Below are 22,138 nucleotides of genomic sequence, written 5' to 3' on the forward strand. Positions count from 1 at the left end.
GTCAGCTGGGATAGGCTCCAGCTTGCCTGCGACCCTGTAGAACAGGATAAAGCGGCTAGAGATGATGAGATGAGATGAGAAGTACTATAATGCCATAAAATGCGAATGCAGATTCCTGTGGAGATTCTATTCGGCTGCACCCAAATGTGCAGTACATGAATATGCGCAAACTGTGCGCAGCGTCTATGTTCACTGAGACTCGCGGCTTACACTGTTTGACACAGATGTGGAAGCCGAAGCGAGTCGCGCTGCTTCTGAAAGGAGTTCGAGTTTAATATTTAAACGCGTCTTAACAGGTTACGGCGAGATTTCCGACTGTAAAGGGTTCGAGAATACGGTTAATGCCTTAATTCAACTATTCCGAGGCAATGTCAGGTTTATTAATCTCTTTATTTGTAGCCGGAGAGGCAGCGCGAGCTTAGCTCAGCCGGTCACTGAGGAAACTACAGCATTAGCCAGCAAAACTGTGTCGGGCTTTTTTTTTCTTTTCTCCTCTAAATAAGAGTATTGTTATATTCGGTAAATTAAAGACGGAGTTTCCGAGCTAGCGAAATACATAGTAAAGCTGTTTATGAAGTCTGTCTGGAGGATTATAGCAGTGGACCGCAGGGGTGTGGACTGGAATGAGACAAATATTTACCCAGTTAACTAGCCAGCTAGCCAGTGGCTAACTAAATATCTGGCGAGAAGCTAACTGGCGACCTGAACCATGTTGTCTCCTTTTGGGATCTGTGAGCAGAAGTGCCTGGCGGTATCCTTTGGAAGCTGTGTGTGGAGTTGGAGAGTTATAATAATCCCTGTGTGGCAAAGCGAGGCATTTAGCCAGACAGCTAGCTATCATAGTGTGTGTGTGTGTGTGTGAGAGAGAGCAGGGCTCGACATTGGGGTTAATTCCCACTTCCCCCCCCCAATATTATCACTTCCCCACTGTTTTGCCTGTACTACTTTTTTTTAATTATTATTATTTAGGAAAACCATAGAATAGTTGTGAATTGCAACGTAAAATGAAGATCACACATTGAGTTGAAGTTTGGTTATTGGTTACTTTTTTACGTGTAACAATTTTATCCACAATAGTTTTTCCTGCCTTAGTCGATTTATTTCCATTTCACATGCATGCAGCTGTTGTAAAGTTCGGTGTGTTTGTGTAGAACTCTCTCTCTCTCTCTCTCTCTCTCTCTCTGGACTGTAGCTTCATTGCTCGATAATGTCGAAATCATAAAACAGAAATCTATAACAAAGTTTGGATGAAGAAAACAATCGGGCGCCAAGACTTTTGAACAGTACTGTGTTTGAGAATCTTAATATATATCTTTTTTTTTTTTTTGTTATATCATCCATCTCTAGGTAAAAAAAAAACACTGTGTCATGACAGACAGGATAATGTTTGAGTTTAAAATTGTTTAATGTGTAGGTTTTGGGTGTTTTATACAGACCTGGCAACCTGTAACTTCATCAGTAATCAGTGCAGCCGGTCTGTCAGGATGCAGTGCAGGTTTTTTTTTTAAATAAACCTAGAGGTGAATGATATAACCAAAAAAAAAAAAAAAAATGTGTGTACACTACCGTTCAAAAGTTTGGGGTCACCCAGACAATTTTGTGTTTTCCATGAAAAGTCACACTTTTATTTCCCACCATAAGTTGTAAAATGAATAGAAAATATAGTCGAGACATTTTTCTGGCCATTTTGAGCATTTAATCGACCCCACAAATGTGATGCTCCAGAAACTCAATCTGCTCAAAGGAAGGTCAGTTTTATAGCTTCTCTAAAGAGCTCAACTGTTTTCAGCTGTGCTAACATGATTGTACAAGGGTTTTCTAATCATCCATTAGCCTTCTGAGGCAATGAGCAACACATTGTACCATTAGAACACTGGAGTGAGAGTTGCTGGAAATGGGCCTCGATACACCTATGGAGATATTGCACCAAAAACCAGACATCTGCAGCTAGAATAGTCATTTACCACATTAGCAATGTATAGAGTGGATTTCTGATTAGTTTAAAGTGATCATTGAAAAGAACAGTGCTTTTCTTTCAAAAATAAGGACATTTCAAAGTGACCCCAAACTTTTGAACGGTAGTGTATATGTATGTATGTATGTATGTGTGTATATGCGTGTGTATATGTATGTGTTATTTACCAGCTGGAAGGTCCGTATCGTGAAATACCGTGACTGAGGTCGCTATTCAAGGCCGAGGTCACGGTATTTCACCATACAGACCGACCTTAAGCTGGTAAATAATATATTTCATTTTTCTTTACCAAATTCTAACAGCAAACGAGAGCGCACGAAAGGGAAAACTGAGCCGAGCTGCCATTTTGAATCCTCATTCATGGCTGTAATGCAAATTGCTTCCTCCTCGGTATACAAGTGCACTTCCATGACAGGAAAAAAACTACATTTTGCCACCTATGTCGTCCCCTATTTATACAAAACTGAGTCATTCAGGATTCAGCCATGTTTTTGTTTGGAGTTAGCAACAGTTAGAGGTTTTTAGCTTTCTCCTGAAATGTTTTCTTTTATTTCTTCTTCCTCAGGATAGTAAAACTCACTTTCACTGTGAAGACTGTCATTATCGCTATCCATGATGTAAAATTAATGCTATTCTCCTGAAAAATGCGAAAATAAATGTTGACAAAAATTGCTACGATGTTTGTTGTTGTGAACGAGCAAGTCGACAAAGGTCTGTAACCAGGGTCTGTATCGTAGGATACGGACCCGCTCGCCAGCCAATCAGAGCTCAGGATTTAATGGAAACCGGACTGCAAAAAAATAAATATATATTATTTACTAGCTGGGAGGTCCATATCGTGAAATATCGTGGCCGAGGTCTTGAAACTACTGACCGAGGCCTCTGGGCTGAGGTCAGTATTTTCAAGGCCGAGGTCATGGTATTTGACGATACGGACTGACCTTAAGCTGGGAAATAATATATAAATTTTTTTCTTTACCAAATTCTATCAGAAAATGAGGGCGCCCGAAAGGGAAACCATATTTAGAACAAACCTGTTACAAGCTCGGTTTCGACAGAACTTCCCAAAGACGTTAAGGTCGTAGGTCATATTTTTTGTTGTATTTTCTGCCCTTTGCTCCTCAGTAAACTGCTGGATTTGCTGGGCGTTAGCAACAGTTACAGGTTTTCGGCTTTCTCCTGAAATGTTTTCTTTTATTTCCTCTTCCTCAGGGTAGTAAAACTCGCTTTCGCTGTGAACACTGTCGTTATCGCTATCCATGCTGTAAAATTAATGCTATTCTCCTGAGAAATGCGAAAATAAATGTTGACAAAAAATTGCTACGATGTATGTTGTTGTGAATGAGTGAGTCGCCAAAGGTCTGTAACTGGGGTCCGGATCGTAGGATTCCGGACCGCTTGCGAGCCAATCGGAGCACACACTTTGATGGAAACTGGACCGTGAAAATAATAAAAATAAATATTTTGCATAGGATTGCATTCCTCTGATAACAGAAACAAAGCTCCAGCTCTCTCTGCTCTTAATCTGTTCTGTTCTTTCAGGATTTATCGCACGTCACTCTGAGTTTTTTTTTTTTTTTTTTAAATGCCCGAGTTGTTTGAAACCAATCTGGGTTTTCTGTGTCGAATAAGGAAGCGGCTTCACCTGTAAGAAAATCAAACACTTTCATGAAGGAGCTGACTCGAATGCGAGCAGAAAAAATAAAACGAGATTCTTAAGCAAACTCGTCCATCCTCACTTCTGACTTTCTGTTTTTGTAAAATACATTTTAAATACAATCGTGAATTTCTCTGGAGTTTTCAGGCTGAGCTCCTCTCCTCGTATTCTTTAACCATTCATTTCCTCATTGTTCTTGAAGCATTTGCTTCTATTTGTTAACATTTTCTTGATAGCGGGGAGACGGTAATGCCTTTTATCTATTTCTCTGTTTGAACAAGCAAAAACAGCGCAAAAATTCACCAGACTGAAGACAGATTAAGGCCAAGTTTACATTAGACCGTATCTGTCTCGTTTTCTTCGCGGATGCACTGTCCGTTTACATTAAACCGCCTGGAAACGCCGGGAAACGGGAATCCGCCAGCGTCCACGTATTCAATCCAGATCGTGTCAGCTCCGGTGCTGTGTAAACATTGAGATACGCGGATACGCTGTGCTGAGCTCTAGCTGGCGTCGTCATTGGACAACGTCACTGTGACATCCACCTTCCTGATTCGCTGGCGTTGGTCATGTGACGCGACTGCTGAAAAACGGCGCGGACTTCCGCCTTGTATCACCTTTCATTAAAGAGTATAAAAGTATGAAAATACTGCAAATACTGATGCAAATACTGCCCATTGTGTAGTTATGATTGTCTTTAGGCTTGCCATCCTTCCACTTGCAAGTGGTAAGTGATATGCGCTGGGATCACACACACAGCGGCTCAGTCCCGAATCACTGCTCGCGCGCTCTGTGAGCTGCGCAGGGCCGGAGTGCGCACCCTCCAGAGGGCACTCGCTGTTCAGGGCGGAGTGATTTGGAGCGCAGGATGCCTGCGGAGCCGAGCGTATCCGTGTATTGGTGTTGCTGTGTGCACGCGAATCGTGTATTGGTGTTGCTGTGTGCACACTAATCGTTTTAAAAACGTTAATCTGATGATCCGCTGATACGGTCTAATGTAAACATGGGCTAAGTCTTGCTTGCATGAAAGACGGTGTCTGTCTGACCCCAGCTGTAATTATCACGTGATGTGTGCCGTCATGTACGGGGGTCTATAAACAGTACGCGTCCCATACTGCACCAGCGGGGTATATAAAATAACTTGCAAAGCAGTAAATGAAACCACGACTAATACAGTGCTGTGAACTCTATCTCTTCAAAATAGTAAGAAAGCACTTGTTCATGAATTGTCTTCGAAGCATTATTTAGTACTAACGAGCACATTTTGTTTCACAAGTGTTGTGTAAAGACTCGAAAATAAATAATCCCCCGAAGGAGCTGATTTATTCCTACATGGGACTTTGTAATTGCAAACCGAGTGGATCGCTCAAAAGATTCCAACGTTGTCTTCGCTGCTTTCTCGAGTTTTGGTTGAATGGCTGGAATTCTTGGCGTAAATATCTGCCAAAAAGCTCAAAAAAACCTTTCATTTGACCTTTCAGAAGGACCAAACAAAAGCTGCGATAATCAAAAGGTAAATTTTCTTAAAATAAACACCACTTGCGTGATATCGAATCAGTAGCCTTGGCGAACCACGAGGTGAATTTCGTTTATCTTCTTATCTGCAGATTATCTTCCGATATATTATGCAGTTATAACGAGGTTTCTCTTATTTCGTTTCTGGTTCTGAAGTTTATCAAGAAGTAGAACGGGTAATCGAACTTGATCAGGATACGTGCTGATTGGTTATGAAGTTTCGCTCTTGTTACACTCATTCTTCTATTCTTACACTCGTTCTTATGTACCTTTGCGAACGCGAGATCAACTGTTCATATCGCGAGATCACGATTCGCCGTTCTGGTGATTATGCGTATGTGCAGTGCTCTACTGTTACACTCATTCTTACAACACGATGACATGGTGGCGCCGCCTCTACGAGGCAGTAGCCACAAAAACTCTTTATTCCGAATGTATGCTTGGGACATATAAACATGCACATCTGTCCGATTGTTTTCATGTGAACAGTACACTCCGTATCGCTGATCTGAATGAATTAATTTCAAATGTTAAAAAAAAGTACATGTAAACGTAGCTAATGAGGGACTGTTTAGCCTAACCAGTTTAATTTTTGTGATCCGTACATGAGAAGACTCTGAAAAGACTGTGCTGTTTGGAAGAATCTGGCCACCTGGTGAATTCTTACTCCAAACAAATAGGGAGCAGGATATCACATGAAAGTTGGGGTGTCCAACCCATCATCGGAAACGATGAAATGCACAGTCTCTCCTCCTCTCTTCCCCCAAATGAATCACCGCTCGCATAGAATTATCGAATTATCACTCACTGAATAAGCTCATACAATTTAACTTTGAGTCATTAGTTTAAAAAAAAAAACAACTGGAGTGGTTTAAATTACTCAAACTTCCACTGGAAAAAAAAAAGAGCTGATTCACGATTACTTAGCGTATCAGATCACCTGACACTGTTCCACAATTATCAACATCCAGATGATTATCTCATCTCATTATCTGTAGCCGCTTTATCCTGTTCTACAGGGTCGCAGGCAAGCTGGAGCCTATCCCAGCTGACTACGGGCGAAAGGCGGGGTACACCCTGGACAAGTCGCCAGGTCATCACAGGGCTGACACATAGACACAGACAACCATTCACACTCGCATTCACACCTACGGTCAATTTAGAGTCACCAGTTAACCTAACCTGCATGTCTTTGGACTGTGGGGGAAACCGGAGCACCCGGAGGAAACCCACGCAGACACGGGGAGAACATGCAAACTCCACACAGAAAGGCCCTCGCCAGCCACGGGGCTCGAACCCAGGACCTTCTTGCTGTGAGGCGACAGCGCTAACCACTACACCACCGTGCCACCCCAGATGATTATTTATATTTAAAAAAAAAATCAGTATGTGGTATTAACAAAACAGTTTTTATTTAAAATGTGTTTTACATAGACTTATATTTAGTCCAAAATATCTTTTAAATAAATATATCGATGTCGGTGTTTACGTAAATGAGGAAGTAATTCTAATGTTTGTAAACAAATGAACTGATAATATTGAACCTGTGTCAGAAAATCTTTTTGTCCCACTTTCGAAGTATTTTCCTAGATCACATTTTGTTAATCATTCGCTGTTGTTTGTATTAATGTCTAGTTTTGTAGTTTACCGATAAATGTCAACAGGCGATTGACATTGTAACCACATGAAAATCCAGGTCAAAGGTCGCATGTCATTCCTCGAACCAAAATATAAAATGTCTACTGATATTGTAATCCGTGGTAGATATTTACAACAAACTGCAAAAAAAAAAAATCTGAATGGAATAGAAAAATGTGAATATTTCAAGCATGTAATTTTGTATATGCTGGGAATTTAATTCTGCTCTAATTCTATTTATTGCAATAGGATTCCAAATACTCTATAAACATTCCATTCTGTTATGAATCAGAAAAAAATGATTATAAATCACAGCACTTTTAGGGCCCGTTTACACGAGGACGCTGTCGGGTAAAAACGACTAAATTTTTTATCGGAAGTGCCTTTCGTCTACACGGGGACGGCGTTTCCGAGGCTGAAAAACGGAAAAAATTGAAAACGCCTTCCAGAGTGGATAAGTTAAAAACAGCCCCCGTTGCATATCCGTCTAAACTACCCAATACGCCAAACTCTGCTCGGATCTGCTCACGTCGGGTACGCGTTTACGTCATACATATGTCATATACTGTACATGCCAGCCCGGGAAGTAAGAAAGTAAGTAAAAAAGTAAGAGCATGTCTGATTACATCGATCCAACGGACCTTCAAGCTGCTCTGGCAGCTTTAATAAACGTCCAGGAGTCCTTCGAACATCTATACCGAATATGCACATATACCGTTAATGAACAGAGGCGGGTATAGTATGCGCTTACTTTTTTACTTACTTTCTTACTTACCATAGCCAGAGTAGTCAAAGTTTTCGCGGCGCAGATGTGCAGATCAGACAAGACGGAAGACGTTGCGCATGCGTGCAGACATAGCGGAGGTCTTTCACAGCACCACCTAGCCGCCTGGCATGCACATCCAATTGAATTCCACACATTTATGCGTCACCGTATAGACGCAGATTTCCTCCTTGAAAACGGTCGTGTAGACGCGGAAAAAATTGAGAACGAAAACGGACTTTTGCGTTTTTGTTTCAGACCGTCCCCGTGTAAAGTGGGCCTTATTTTATTTTTTTAAAGTACTTCATCTACTTCAACAATGTTACCCAAAGATCGATCCATAACAGTTGTAAATGTCACTTAATTCCACAGGGTGTCGATAATGGTGGACACCGGTGAAAGTGATCACTATTATCGACACGTCATGTGATTCTCAAACGCGCGTTTAGATACAAAACGCCGACTGCCAAATGAAAGAGTCAGAAACAAAGTAGGTTTCGACAAGGAGATCATGAAATACGGTGAATTTGAGAAGTAAAAACATGTCCGTGATCTTTCCACCATGCTTACCTGCGATGATAACGTCCAGGTTTTCCTCAAATTGCCGATCGTGTGAAAAAATTCCATCTCTGGTAACGAGCTGTGTCATCAGACGACAAGATCAAAGGGTGAGGCGGGTCTTCCAATTGATTAATTAACCAATGATAACTGTTGTAACTGTAACTCCCCTTTGTAAAATTGTTTTTTATTGGTTAATCTGAAAAGGTGTCGATGATTATGGACCGTTGATAATTGTAGCCGCTGCTCTAATAATTAAAGAGCAGGGCAGGGATCCAGTCAGAGATATCACTGTTGTCTTGTTATCTTTATGTGCTGTGAGCATCTACTGGTTACGTATAATTTACCACAGCAAGTTGCACATCACTGTTGTGTAGTGTTTGGCTTTGCGATTCACTTTCTGTCAGTCGGGTCCCTTTTCTTTCTCTTTCCCCTACTCCAAAAATACCACCTGGTGTTACATTGCGAACTGAGGTTATGTAACATGGTACTTACATAGTCAGTACGCAGTGGCGCCACACCGTGACTGTGGAATCGCTACTTGAGGCTGGCGCGCCAGTTACATTCTTAAACCCGCTTGAACTCGGTTAAACATACCGTATTTATCCTAATAAACGCGCCCGGGCGCGATGCAAAACATGAAGGGGGAGCGTCAGTTTCGACCCTTAAATGACAAAAATCGAACATGACAAAATCATCGGAATTTAAAACATTTTATTTTGAAACACATGAAAATACAGTTATATGTCCAAAAAGTCAATTAAACAATGTCCAGCTCGCTTATAAGGATAACATTGGTAAGTAAACTATTTGTAGTGACGTCACAATTCACGTCATCGTCGATGTTTATGAGCTCACAAAACAAAATGTCGTCCTCAAAATGATCCTTCACCGCTAGTTTTAAGTTAAAGGTTGTAGAACTGGCAGAGCAGAAAGGCAAACACTTAGCTGCAAAAACATTTAATGTTCACCGTAAACGTGTACAAGAGTGGTGCAAACAAAAGGTACATCTCCACCCGTATTGATATCCGCAGCAGAGTGAATGTCCGTATTTTATACTGTCCATGTTTACTAACGCGATTTCCGGTAAAAAAAAAAAATCAGCGGTGAAATTGAACGTCTCTGTTGTGGTTTGTTGGATTTAAAGTTTGTTAAATGAAGAAAATGGTTGGTAAATGCTATTCTAGCTCTGAAAATCGTGGAGGCGCGTCAAATAGGGATGGCGCTTCTATAAGGATAAATACGGTACACATGCAGTCAGGTGTCTTTATGGGCTTCAGCTAAAGGCTGAGCCAAAAAGCATCGCTTATCAGAATGTTTTTTGGAGGTGAGAGGAAACCCGCACAGACACGGGGAGAACGTAGAGCCAGTCAGCCAAGCTTAAGATTGAACCAGCAACCCAGCAGATGTGAGGCGGCAACCGCTCAGTACCCATTCAGATTTCATTTCCTGCTTCAGATTACAGTTCATAACCAGATTATGACTGAATAATATACTACACAGTACATACTAACTGGTGAACCCATAACTTCTGCAAAAACTAAATTAGTCTTCGATAAAAATGTCGCGTACTATTTAGACTAATGCTGCTTCTGTTTATTATCTTTGGGGGGGAAATTACAGCGATGAATCTGTCTGCTTGAAAGTGTTTTGTCCTCTAGTGGATTGGTTGTCATTCTATACTCCGTTGGGTATTGTGTTTCACACACGTGCCATGATTTTATTTTGTATTTACGCTGGATTTTGTATGCAGGTGTTGTATAACCTCAGCCCTTCTTTCTCCCCCCCCCCCCCCCCATTCATCCTCTATAACGCACTCTTAAATCCTTAACTATAATGTTCAGACAGTAAAGGCACATGAGCTGAGGGCGGGGCAACGAGAACCTCGACTCTTGTCTCTCCTGGAGAGTTCAGGACAGTTCACGTGAGTATCTGGACATGTTTTGGGATTTTCTTTTCCTTTTTTTTCCCCCCCATGTGAGTAGCTGATAGCTGAAAATGCACTGCCAGCCAAAAAAAAGTCGCCATTTGGAGTTAAATAAACAAATCCATAAGAGTCTTTGATTGGATAATTACTGCAATGATTAACGTGTTTCAGCTGGCAACGATTCTTTTAACCCTAACTGATGCAGTGAGTAGCTTCTCATTTCTTAAACAAACATGTCGGAAGATGTATCCTGTGCTTGTGGAAAACATACATGAAAATCCCTCACCTTTCGGCGAAATTCGCCGTTTTGAAACCAAAATGGGTGTTCTACGTGAATTGTGTAGATCCGATGAGAAAAAAAAATGGGGGGGGGGTTGATATTGACCCAAAGGGCAAGGAGGTCGCTTCGCACCCATAGACAGTTCGTGCCGGTTTGCGCCTCCTCCTCCTGCTTTGATATTGACGCCATAGCGACGAGTACATCTCGCTGCGAAGGGCAAGCAGCATCATTTCGCGCCACTTCTACTGCTGGCCAGAGCGTGCACACATCAGTCAGAGTGCAGACCAGACCGCTGGAAGCTGGATTGAGTCATCGGACTGAATTTACTACTTTTTTCAAACTTTCCTGATTGCTATCAAAACAAACAAAACTTCCGGCTTGATTACGTCAGCATTCGAAAGAGGGCGCGCGCGTCTTTTGACAATCCCTGTGTCTGAAATTGCTCACTACTCACTATATAGGGCGCTGTATAGCGGAGACGCCATTTTGTAGTGCTGTCCGTGCTGAAAGAAATCAAATTAAAAGTCTCAAATTTGATTTAATAAAAGACAGCAGCAAAGAAGAAAGTATTCAGCCTTGATTTAAAAAGAGCTGAAAGCTGCAGGTACTTCCATATCTTGGCAGGCTGAGTGGTATGCTGGGGCACCTCTTGCCAGCAGACCAGGATATCCAGAGGGAACTTGTGCGGTTCAGTGTTGACCTGACCATCCCCAGCTTCAAGGAGGGAGAGAGCATCGTGGAGTGGTAGAGTCATGTCTTCGACAAACCAGACAAGTACCCCTCCCTGGGTGCACTGGTCAAGTGTTGCCTCTCCATCTTTCATGGACCTAGAGTCGAGTCCTCATTTAGTCTGATGAATGATGTAATTGATCAAAGGAGTGGCAACATGAACGTGGAAACATTTAATGCAATACAGACGGTCAAGTACACGCTGATGTCCAGGGGGAAGACAGCTGTGCAGCTCTTTAGAAGGGAGGACGTGAAGTTTGGGGAAGTGGACAGAACATTGTGCAAGAACATTAACTCTGCAGCAGCCACATACAAACGCCAGCAGAGCGTGAACAAGGAGGAAAAGCAGCAGCAGCAGAGCAAGTATGGCTCTCAAGCAACTTGCAGTGCTCAGCAGGCCAAGAAACCGACTGCTGAAGGAGAGAAGCGGGCAAGGCTGAAACATGTGGCAACTCAGCGAAAGCGGGCCATGGAGACACTGGTGGTCCAGGCAAATAAAAGGAAAAAATGATCACTATTCCTTGTGTGTTCTCCACTTTCTTCGTTCTGTTATTCGCATTTTTTTCCAGGGCATAATTTCACTATAACTACATGTATTTGAATTTGTATTTGTACTGTATGTCCTTGTGCAAATGTCAATACAGTATACTTAGTAAGGAGGCTAATATTTATTCTGAGGGAGGACCCCCCAAACAAAATAAAACAACACCAGAGGCCACGTCACCACTCGCGCACCCTTCTCACCTTTTTCACCCCGACCCGTTTTCATGCCTGGGAAAAGATGTTACGGTGTTTCAGAAGAGTCAAATTATTGGCCTGCATCAAGCAAAGAAAACAACTAAGGTGATTGCTGAAATGACTGGAACGGGGTTAAGAACTGTCCAACGCATTAATAAAACCTGGAAGGATGGTAGTGAACCATCAGTTTTGTGGAAAAAAAATGTGGTTGGAAAAAAAATGCTGACTGAGCATGATCGCAGATCACGTCAATGCTTGGTGAAGTTGAATTGTTTAAAAATAAAAAGGCAACTCGACTGCATTTCTGTAGAGAAAATGCAAAGTGTGCTTGCTGAGTTATCATGATAACATGCTAAGGTTAACAGCTAGCATGCTAACACTAAACGATAGCATGCTTGATCTTAACCTGCTAACAGCTAGCATACTAACAGTTAACGTGAACTGATGTGTTAACAGCTGGAATGCCAACAATTAGTATTTTAACATGTTACCAGCTAGCATGCTAACATAATGAGGCTAGCATGCTAATATGCTAACAGTTAGCATACTAACATGCTAACAGCAAGCATGTTAACATGCCAATGCGAGCATGCTGAAGGTGAACATGTTAATGGTTAGCATGCTAACACTCTGAGGCTAATATGTTAACAGCTAGCATGTTAATGGTTAAAATGTTAATGTTAGCATACTAACATGCCGAGGCTAGCATGCTAATTTGCTAACGTGGAAAGCTACTATGTTAACATATCATGGCTAACATGCTAACTGGTAGCATGCTAATGCATTATTAAAACCTGGAAGGATGGTGGCGACCCATCAGCTTCATGAAAAAATGTGGTTGGAAAAAAAATCTTGACTGACCATGATCAGAAATCACTTAAATGCTTGCTGAAGTTGAATTGTTAAAAAAAAAAAAATCCACAGTAGCGCTCAATGCTATGTTTAATAGTGAAAGTAAGAGCATTTCTACACTCACAATGTGATGAGAACTCACAGGACTGGTTCTAAACAGCTGCGTGTCCATAAGAAAACCACTCGTTAATGAGACTAATCAGGAGAAAAGGCTTCAGTTTGGTCGGGAGCATAAAGATTGGACTCTGTAGCAATGGAAAAAGGTCATGTGGTTTGATAAGTCCAGATTGACCCTATTCCTGAGTGATGGCCGTGTCAGGGTCAGAAGGGACGCTCATGAAGCTTCCATCATGCACAGTGGCCGCTGTACAAGCCTCTGGAGACAGTGTGATGATCTGCGGTTGCTTCAGTTGGTCAGGTCGAGGCTCAGCACCGATATGGGGCGATAAAATGAAGTCCGCTGACGACCTGAATGTACTGAATGACCAGGTTATCACAGCAATGGATTTTTTTTTTTCTTCCCTGATGGCACGGGCATAAAATGAGGGCTCAGATTGTGAAAGAGTGGTTCAGGAAGCATGAGGAATCATTTTCGTACGTGAATTGGCCACCACAGAATCCCGACCTTACCCCCATTGAGAATCATTGGGATGTACTGGAGAAGACTTGACGCAGTGAGTCAACTCTTTCATCCTCAACACAAGATCTCAGTGCAAAATTCTTACAGTTCTGGACTGAAATAAGTGTTTATCGAAACAATGTGATGGCGAACGCATGCTGGAATCGAAGCAGTCCAACCAAATATTAAGCCTAGGTCACAACCGGATGTACGATTTTTTTTGGCCGTGCGATTTTTGGCATTTCTCAAATTGCTGCGTTTTTTTTGTTCGTGGAGAAAGACGCACGTTGGCCGCAAGTTTGTCTTGCAACCTGAAAAAAACGTAAGCGCCCGTAGAGTTTGTTTGACATGACAAAGAACCTCTGCGGCCAGTCTACGGCTCGAAAATCAGCACATCACACGCACGCCCTATGTGCGTTTCTTGTGTTTTTTGCACGTAGACCGACCGTAGGAGCACGTACGGCCGGTTGTGACCGAGGCATTAGAGTGCGCGATTTTTTAAATTTTTGGCAGGGCAGTGTATAAATACAATTATTTTATCGTGCGCTTTGTAAGGATTCTCTGCACTTTTACAAGTCTCCCAAATTAATGCACAGTCGAAACTAGGACTGCAACAATATGCGTATCGAAATCGCGATACGCAGAGCCACGATCCGTGTCGCGATACAAGAAGGCAGAATCGCAGTACACCCTTTCAAACTTCTCCTCAGCCCAAAAACAGAGGCGCTTCCAAACTTCAATTTATGAATACTTTACTTTTTATTTAAATTACATTTTATACTTAAATTACTTTTTTTTTATATCTATTAGTAAGTCGTTTTTTCGCCGACCTGCGACAATCTTTTGCGAGTCATGCAACGTCCACACTCGCCACTGGCACAGCATTCATTTCTTTTAAGCGGTCGCCATTCTGGTTGCGACGCGGGGAGCGAATCAGTAAACAAGCAGCTCATTGGCTGGCTAGGTGTGCCACAAGCCAATCACAATCACTTGACCGGAAAGGCATGCAGTGTTGCCAGATTGGGCAGGTTTAGGTGCTTTTTGGCTGGTTTTGAACATATTTTGGGGTGGAAAACGTTAGCAATATCTGGCAACACTGAAGGCATGTCTGCTTGGGCGGAAGCCTTCTGCGGCAGTTACATTTTGACACGCGAGCAATGTTTCACCATAAAAATTCCGTAATTTCCATCTGTTTTCCGCGATAATGGAAAATCATTGGCCCTATGAGAGTGAGACAGTGAGAGAGCCACCCCCCAAAAAAAATCTTAACGGATTTACACGATTTGGAAAAATGACTTTTTCAGAACCGAAAAAACCAGAGTTTCCGGCTCAACAGTATTATTTTGAGAAATAAAACAATCTTTGGATATACATTTGTTCATTTTTGCATACATATTACTCATTCTCTGCAGTGGTCTGAATTATTTGTTATTAAATAGTTAATGTAAGTAAGTAAATGTTAATAAGTCAAATTTACTAAAAAACATTTAAAAAAAAATCGTGGGTGTATCAAATCGTGGGTCAAAAATCGTGATACGATACGAATCGAATCGTGAGTTGGGTGTATCGTTACAGCCCTAGTCGAAACCATGCGTCATCCAGATGCCCTTTCATCTCCAGGTGTGTGGAGCTATATATATGTATGTGTAGTTTTGTTACGTGGAGGGTTTTAACAGTCATGTTTTCCAGGTTGCGGAGAGTGTGTGTGTGTGTGTGTGTGTGTAGAGGTTATGATGGAGAGACAGTGAGTAGTGTGGCTGTCAGGCAGTGTGCTGCCCATTATCTTGCATTCCTCTGTGGTGTCCCGAAGCCGAAATGAGCCTCACATGAGCACGCACTGGTTGTAACTGCATTAAAATTTCACCACAGCGAATCTCGCCCTGGATTCGGGAGCAGCACTGTGAGGCTCTGTAAGCTTCTGTACCTCACAGCGGTGTTTCTTACAGCACAGGCTTGGGGCGAGCAAGACGGTACACTGATACCCGGTATAGGTTTTCTCCTAGCTCAAGGTGGTGAAGAGCACCAAGCACTAGCCAGGAAAACCTGCTGTGATACTGAGGTGTTCGAGACGTTGACCAACACTGTGTGGCACACTCAGTGTTACGATAGTGAAGACGGAGCATCAGGAATCAGTTCTGATGTAGTACAGCTTCGTTCTGGGAGCTTTCACATGTACATGGCAATATTTGGGCTTTCAGTGATTTCTTTGAGCTGTTCTTTTTCTGTGGCAGAATGATTGTACAGCATACAGCTTTAATTGAAAAAAAAAACCACTAGAATTTGGTGCACAAGTTTTAATTTTCTTTGGGTTTTCTGAAATCAATACAGGGTCAAAATTATACATACCCAAATATTAGGTGTGCTGTAAAATGTCTCTTTGCAAGACTCACCTTGAACAAACATTTTTGTTTACCATGAACAAGCTTCTGGCAGAATTCTGGTTGGATATTTCATGACTTTTCATGGTCGAATTGGTAGAGTTCAATTAATTTTTTTTCCTTTTTTTTCTTGGCATGGACTCGACTTATGAGCACGGTCCATATATTTTCAATAGGGTTGAAGTCAGGACTTGTTTGAAGCTTAATGTTAGCCTGCTTTATCCTCCACAACCAGCTCTGATGTGTGTTTGGGTTCACTGTCCTGTTGTAAGTCCCAAGTCGTGTTCAAGTTTCTGATGGTTTATGCTGAGGAATTCTGAGGTAGTCCTTCTTCTTCATTATTCCATCCACTTTGTGCAATGAACCAGTTCCACTGGCAGCAAAACAGCCCCAGAGCATGATGATCCTACCACCACCACCAGCTGGTACAGTGTCCCTCTGTACATGGTGGTCATTGTGGCCAAACAACTCAATCTTTGTCTCATCTGACCATACAGCTTTCCTCCACAAGGCTTTTTCTTTGTCCGTATGGTCCGCTTCAAACTTTAGTTAAGCTTGAAGGTGTCAGTTTTGGAGCAGGGGGTTATTTCTTGGACAGCTGCCTTTTAGTCCATGGTGATGTAGAACTCACTGAACTGTAGACAGTGATCCATCAGCTTCCAGTTCATGGCAGGGCTGTGCCATGGTGGTTCCCAGGTTGTTCCTGACCATCCAAACCAATTTCCTTTCAGCTGAGGGTGACAGTTTGGGTTTTCTTGAAGCAAAGTGGCTTGGCAAAGTGACTTCACCTCACAATAATTTGCATACAATTAGGGTATTAGGCAGAAAAAGAAATTTACCAGTCAAAAATAATATTTTATATAATCCTGATAAGCGCCGCAGGTGCGAAGACGAGCGCCGCAGGCGCGAAGTCCCTCTAGGGGGGTCTGGGGGCATGCCCCCCCAGAAAATTTTTGAAATTTAGACTTCATTTCCTGCATTCTAGGACATTTTCAGGGTGAAATGGCGTGTAATTTTTGATCAGAAATATTGCATATTTTTACTTTGTATTTTTTTCAGTTTCACTCCTGAATGTATCAGATGTATGTATGGTGTTTGATTTGGTAACAAAAGTGAAAAGAAAATAAACAACAATGAATTGTATATAATCTTTTGATCTAGTTACAGTATTTAATAAAAAAAAAAAACCAACAGTATTCTATTTTACCATACCCCAATGAACCCCCTTGTTAATCAATGTATCACACATACCTTTTCTGTCTTTTTGTGGAAAAACGAATCAGTTTTTGTCACATTCAATTTGGGGCGTTTGTTGGGATTCATCTTGATCCAGAAGAGTGAGTCAGCAAAAAAAAATGCGGTTCTCCCGCCAAGAAAGAGGAAACTACAACGCAGGGTGTTTGGCAATTTTCGACCAATCAGAATTCGCGATTTATTCAGTCCGCATGTTACAAGATTCAGTGCGGGCCAAAATGGCGGAAACGATGAAATATTCTGATTTTTCATTTCAAGTTTTCAGTATTTTTCGTATTAAACTGTGTTTCTTACGATTTGTAAATGATGGCGGAACCACACACGGACTGGCCATCGGGAGTAGCGGGAGTTTTCCCAGTGGGCCGGTGGTTCAGTGTGGGCCAGCGGAGAAAAAAAAAAAAAACAGTTGCGCGCTGGCCTTTAATATGATAAGCAATGTTAAGTTTCTTTAACAAACTGTTAACATTGCTTATCATATTAAAGGCCAGCGCGCAACTGTAATAAGCAATGTTAACAGTTTGTTAAAGAAACTGTTAACATTGCTTATCATATTAAAGGCCAGCGCGCAACTGTTTTTTTTTTTTTTTCTCCGCCGGCCCACGCTGAACCACCAGCCCACCGGGAAAACTCCCGCTACTCCCGATGGCCAGTCCGTGTGTGGGCGGAACATAACTGGATTTATCGGATGACATGTGGGAGTATTCATGTGCGAAAATTTTCGGCATTATCGTCCGTTTCAGTATCCGTCTGTGTGTATACTTGCCCGTTGAAATCGGCAATTGCCCGTCAAATTTACGGGTGGACGGGTCTCTGCCTAATACCTTACATACAATTGTTTGAACTGATCCTGGGATCTGCAGTGGTTTAGAAATGGCTCTAAGAGACGTTCCAGAGTTGTGTATATCTGCGATCCTCTTTCTCAGATCTGCACTGAGCTCCTTGGTCTTTCCCATTGTCTTGTGTGTTGGTCAATCCAATGAGTGCTGTAAACAAACCCTTTCTATGAAGGTACAGAGATGCTACCAGCTGTAGTCAATCACGATCACTAACAGGAAGTTAAGAGACCTTGGCCTTGGCAAGATAAGTGACGTTTTGGAAGTTTCAGCACCTCCGAATTAATAATCTTAGTAAGTGTATGTATCATTTTGACCCTATGTTGATTTCAGAAAACCCAAAGAAAATTAAAACTTGTGCACCAAATTCTAGTGCTTTTTTCTATTAAAGCTGTATGCTGTACAGTCATTCTGCCACAGAAAAAGAACAGTTCAAAGAAATGACTGAAAGCCCAAATATTGCCCTGGCATTCACGTAACTGTATGTAAACTTCTGACCACAACTGTATGTGTGCCAAGAGAGCTTAAAGGACCGGTTTCTTCTCTCTGACTTGTGAATTAAAATCTTGGCCATTGGTCTGCCCTTATTATTATTATTATTATTATTATTATTATTATTATTATTATTATTAATTAAAATTTTTATATTTTTAGTGTCTGCTTGTAAGTATACACGTCAAAAGACTCGTCTCGTCGTCTTCCGCTTTATCCGGGACCGGGTCACGGAGGCAGCAGTCTAAGCATGGAAGCCCAAACTTCCCTTTCCCCAGACACCTCGGCCAGCTCCTCGGGAAGAACATCAAGGCGTTCCCAGGCCAGCCGAGAGACATAGTCCCTCCAGTGTGTCCTGGGTCTTCCCCGGGGGGACATGCCTGGAACACCTCCCCAGGGAGGCATCCAGGAGGCATCCGAAAAACATGCCCGAGCCACCTCAGCTGATTCCTCTCAATGTGGAGGAGCAGCGGCTCTACTCCGAGCTCCTCCCGAGTGACTGTGCTTCTCACCCTATCTCTGAGGGAGCGCCCAGCCACCCTGCGAAGGAAACTCATTTCGGCCGCTTGTATCCGCGATCTTGTTCTTTCGGTCATTACCCAAAGCTCATGACCATAGGTGAGAGTTGGAACGTAGCTCGACCGGTAAATTGAGAGCTTCGCCTTTTGGCTCAGCTCCTTCTTCACCACGACGGACCGGTAAAGCGACCGCATCACTGCGGAGGCTGTGTCGTTTGTAATTTCAAACAAAAGCTGCGATAATCAAAAGGTAAATTTTCTTAAAATAAACACCACTTGCGTGATATCGAATCAGTAGCCTTGGCGAACCACGAGGTGAATTTCGTTTATCTTTTTATCTGCAGATTATCTTCCGATATATTATGCAGTTATAACGAGGTTTCTCTTATTTCGTTTCTGGTTCTGAAGTTTATCAAGAAGTAGAACGGGTAATCGAACTTGATCAGGATACGTGCTGATTTGGTTATGAAGTTTCGCTCTTGTAACACTCATTCTTCTATTCTTACACTCGTTCTTGTGTACCTTTGTGAACGCGAGATCAACTGTTCATATCGCGAGATCACGATTCGCCGTTCTGGTGATTATGCGTATGTGCAGTGCTCTACTGTTACACTCATTCTTACAACACGATGACATGGTGGCGCCGCCTCTACGAGGCAGTAGCCACAAGACAGAAAACTGATTGTATAGTCATTTCCACACAAAGCCAGGGTTTATCGATGTGGACATGAGTGGAAGCTACGATCAAATCTCATGTCAAGTGTCATCTCATGTACAGTGGTGCTTGAAAGTTTGTGAACCCTTTAGAATTTTCTATATTTCTGCATAAATATGACCTAAAACATCAGATTTTCACACAAGTCCTAAAAGTAGATAAAGAGAACCCAGTTAAACAAATGACACAAAAATATTATACTTGGCCACTTATTTATTGAGGGAAATTATCCAATATTGCATATCTGTGAGTGGCAAAAGTATGTGAACCTTTGCTTTCAGTATCTGGTGTGACCCCCTTGTGCAGCAATAACTGCAACTAAACGTTTGCGGTAACTGTTGATCAGTCCTGCACACCGGCTTGGAGGAATTTTAGCCCATTCCTCCGTACAGAACAGCTTCAACTCTGGGATGTTGGTGGGTTTCCTCACATGAACTGCTCGCTTCAGGTCCTTCCACAACATTTCGATTGGATTAAGGTCAGGACTTTGACTTGGCCATTCCAAAACATTAACTTTATTGTTCTTTAACCATTCTTTGGTAGAACGACTTGTGTGCTTAGGGTCATTGTCTTGCTGCATGACCCACCTTCTCTTGAGATTCAGTTCATGGACAGATGTCCTGACATTTTCCTTTAGAATTCGCTGGTATAATTCAGAATTAATTGTTCCATCAATGATGGCAAGCCGTCCTGGCCCAGATGCAGAAAAACAGGCCCAAACCATGATACTACCACCACCGTGTTTCACAGATGGGATAAGGTTCTTATGCTGGAATGCAGTGTTTTCCTTTCTCCAAACATAACGCTTCTCATTTAAACCAAAAAGTTCTATTTTGGTCTCATCCATCCACAAAGCACTTTTCCAATAGCCTTCTGGCTTGTCCATGTGATTTTTAGCAAACTGCAGACGAGCAGCAATGTTCTTTTTGGAGAGCAGTGGCTTTCTCCTTGCAACCCTGCCATGCACACCATTTGTTGTTCAGTGTTCTCCTGATGGTGGACTCATGAACATTAACATTAGCCAATGTGAGAGAGGCCTTCAGTTGCTTAGAAGTTACCCTGGGGTCCTTTGTGACCTCGCCGACTATTACACGCCTTGCTCTTGGAGTGATCTTTGTTGGTCGACCACTCCTGGGGAGGGTAACAATGGTCTTGAATGTCCTCCATTTGTACACAATCTGTCTGACTGTGGATTGGTGGAGTCCAAACTCTTTAGAGATGGTTTTGTAACCTTTTCCAGCCTGATGAGCATCAACAACGCTTTTTCTGAGCTCCTCAGAAATCTCCTTTGTTTGTGCCATGATACACTTCCACAAACATGTGTTGTGAAGATCAGACTTTGATAGATCCCTGTTCTTTAAATAAAACAGGGTGCCCACTCACACCTGATTGTCATCCCATTGACTGAAAACACCTGACTCTAATTTCACCTTCAAATTAACTGCTAATCCTAGAGGTTCACATACTTTTGCCACTCACAGATATGTAATATCAGATCATTTTCCTCAACAAATAAATGAGCAAGTATAATATTTTTGTCTCATTTGTTTAACTGGGTTCTCTTTATCTACTTTTAGGACTTGTGTGAAAATCTGATGATGTTTTAGGTCATATTTATGCAGAAATATAGAAAATTCTAAAGGGTTCACAAACTTTCAAGCACCACTGTACACGTGAAGTGAGTGGAGTGTTGTTATATTCTGACTGGCACTGATTTTCTTTCCATACTGCATTTTTCTGACCTTTGTTCCTGATGATATAATCCGTTCATTTGGACTCGAGACATTAGAGCTTTTATTTTGAGGGCGGAGAAGTTTCTTTACTTGGCCGCATTACAACTCTCCATGTCGTGAAGTCTAGGAGCGCGGCCTCAAAACTGAGATTGCTTAGGGGTGTGATTTATTTAAATAATGATGACTGGTTTCAACCGCCACATTTACCAACATCTGATCGTTCTTCTGCTGTGATCGGTGAGATCTGAACATTTCATGAATCACACGTGAACCGTGTCGTACAGGGATTTCTACACTCGGATGTGCGCTGTTACGTACGGCTTCACTGGGATTCTATCAGAGCTGTGTCGGGGGATTCAGAGGAACTGTTCACAGAAAATAACTTGCCTTAAAAGCAGACGGCGTTTCGATTTCCTAAAATCGGTGAAATTTAGTTCCCTCTGAAATTTGGTCATTGTGATTAAGTTTATTTCTGTAATGTCTTTAAAAAAACAAAACACCAGGCCTTTCTGTGCCTGGGAAGTTATTTAACTTGAAGGGATTCCTGAGCAACAAATGTGCATGAAATCAGTTGCTCGCTTCACGCAGTCAAACAGAGGGAGTCCGTGTGCGCATGCGCAGGTTTACCTTCGTCGTTGTCTTCTTCTTTTGGGTTTTATGGCAGCTGGCATCCACAGTGTTGCGTTACTGCCATCTACAGGTTTACCTTGACTGTGCACTGACAGTTCCATCATTCTGTCACTAAACAAACAGCTGATCACACCGAGGTGTAGGGCTGCACGATTATGGAAAAAATGATAGTCACGATTATCTTGATCAAAATTGTAATCACGATTATTAATCACGATTATTCTTGATGTTAGGGAAATCACTTAAATTTTATTTCACTATACTCAAACAAACAGTATGAACACTTTCAGTGCAGAATGAAATTTAAGACAAATTCTGATTTCCAAATGACAAA

At 42.1% G+C, this 22,138-nt stretch overlaps 1 protein-coding gene across 1 annotated transcript in view; it reads left to right on the forward strand.

Moving 5' to 3' along the window:
* The first annotated feature begins 214 nt into the window (after positions 1-214).
* ocrl (OCRL inositol polyphosphate-5-phosphatase) overlaps positions 215-22,138 on the forward strand; it is a 138,318-nt gene continuing 116,394 nt past the window's right edge. Inside the window, exons 1-2 of the mRNA XM_060927699.1 lie at positions 215-751; positions 9,951-10,030. Coding sequence (XP_060783682.1) covers positions 710-751; positions 9,951-10,030 — 122 coding nt within the window. The 5' untranslated portion in view covers positions 215-709. The remainder of the gene's footprint in view (positions 752-9,950; positions 10,031-22,138) is intronic.

The sequence above is a fragment of the Neoarius graeffei genome, chromosome 8 (genome assembly GCF_027579695.1).
Source record: "Neoarius graeffei isolate fNeoGra1 chromosome 8, fNeoGra1.pri, whole genome shotgun sequence".
NCBI lineage: Eukaryota > Metazoa > Chordata > Actinopteri > Siluriformes > Ariidae > Neoarius > Neoarius graeffei.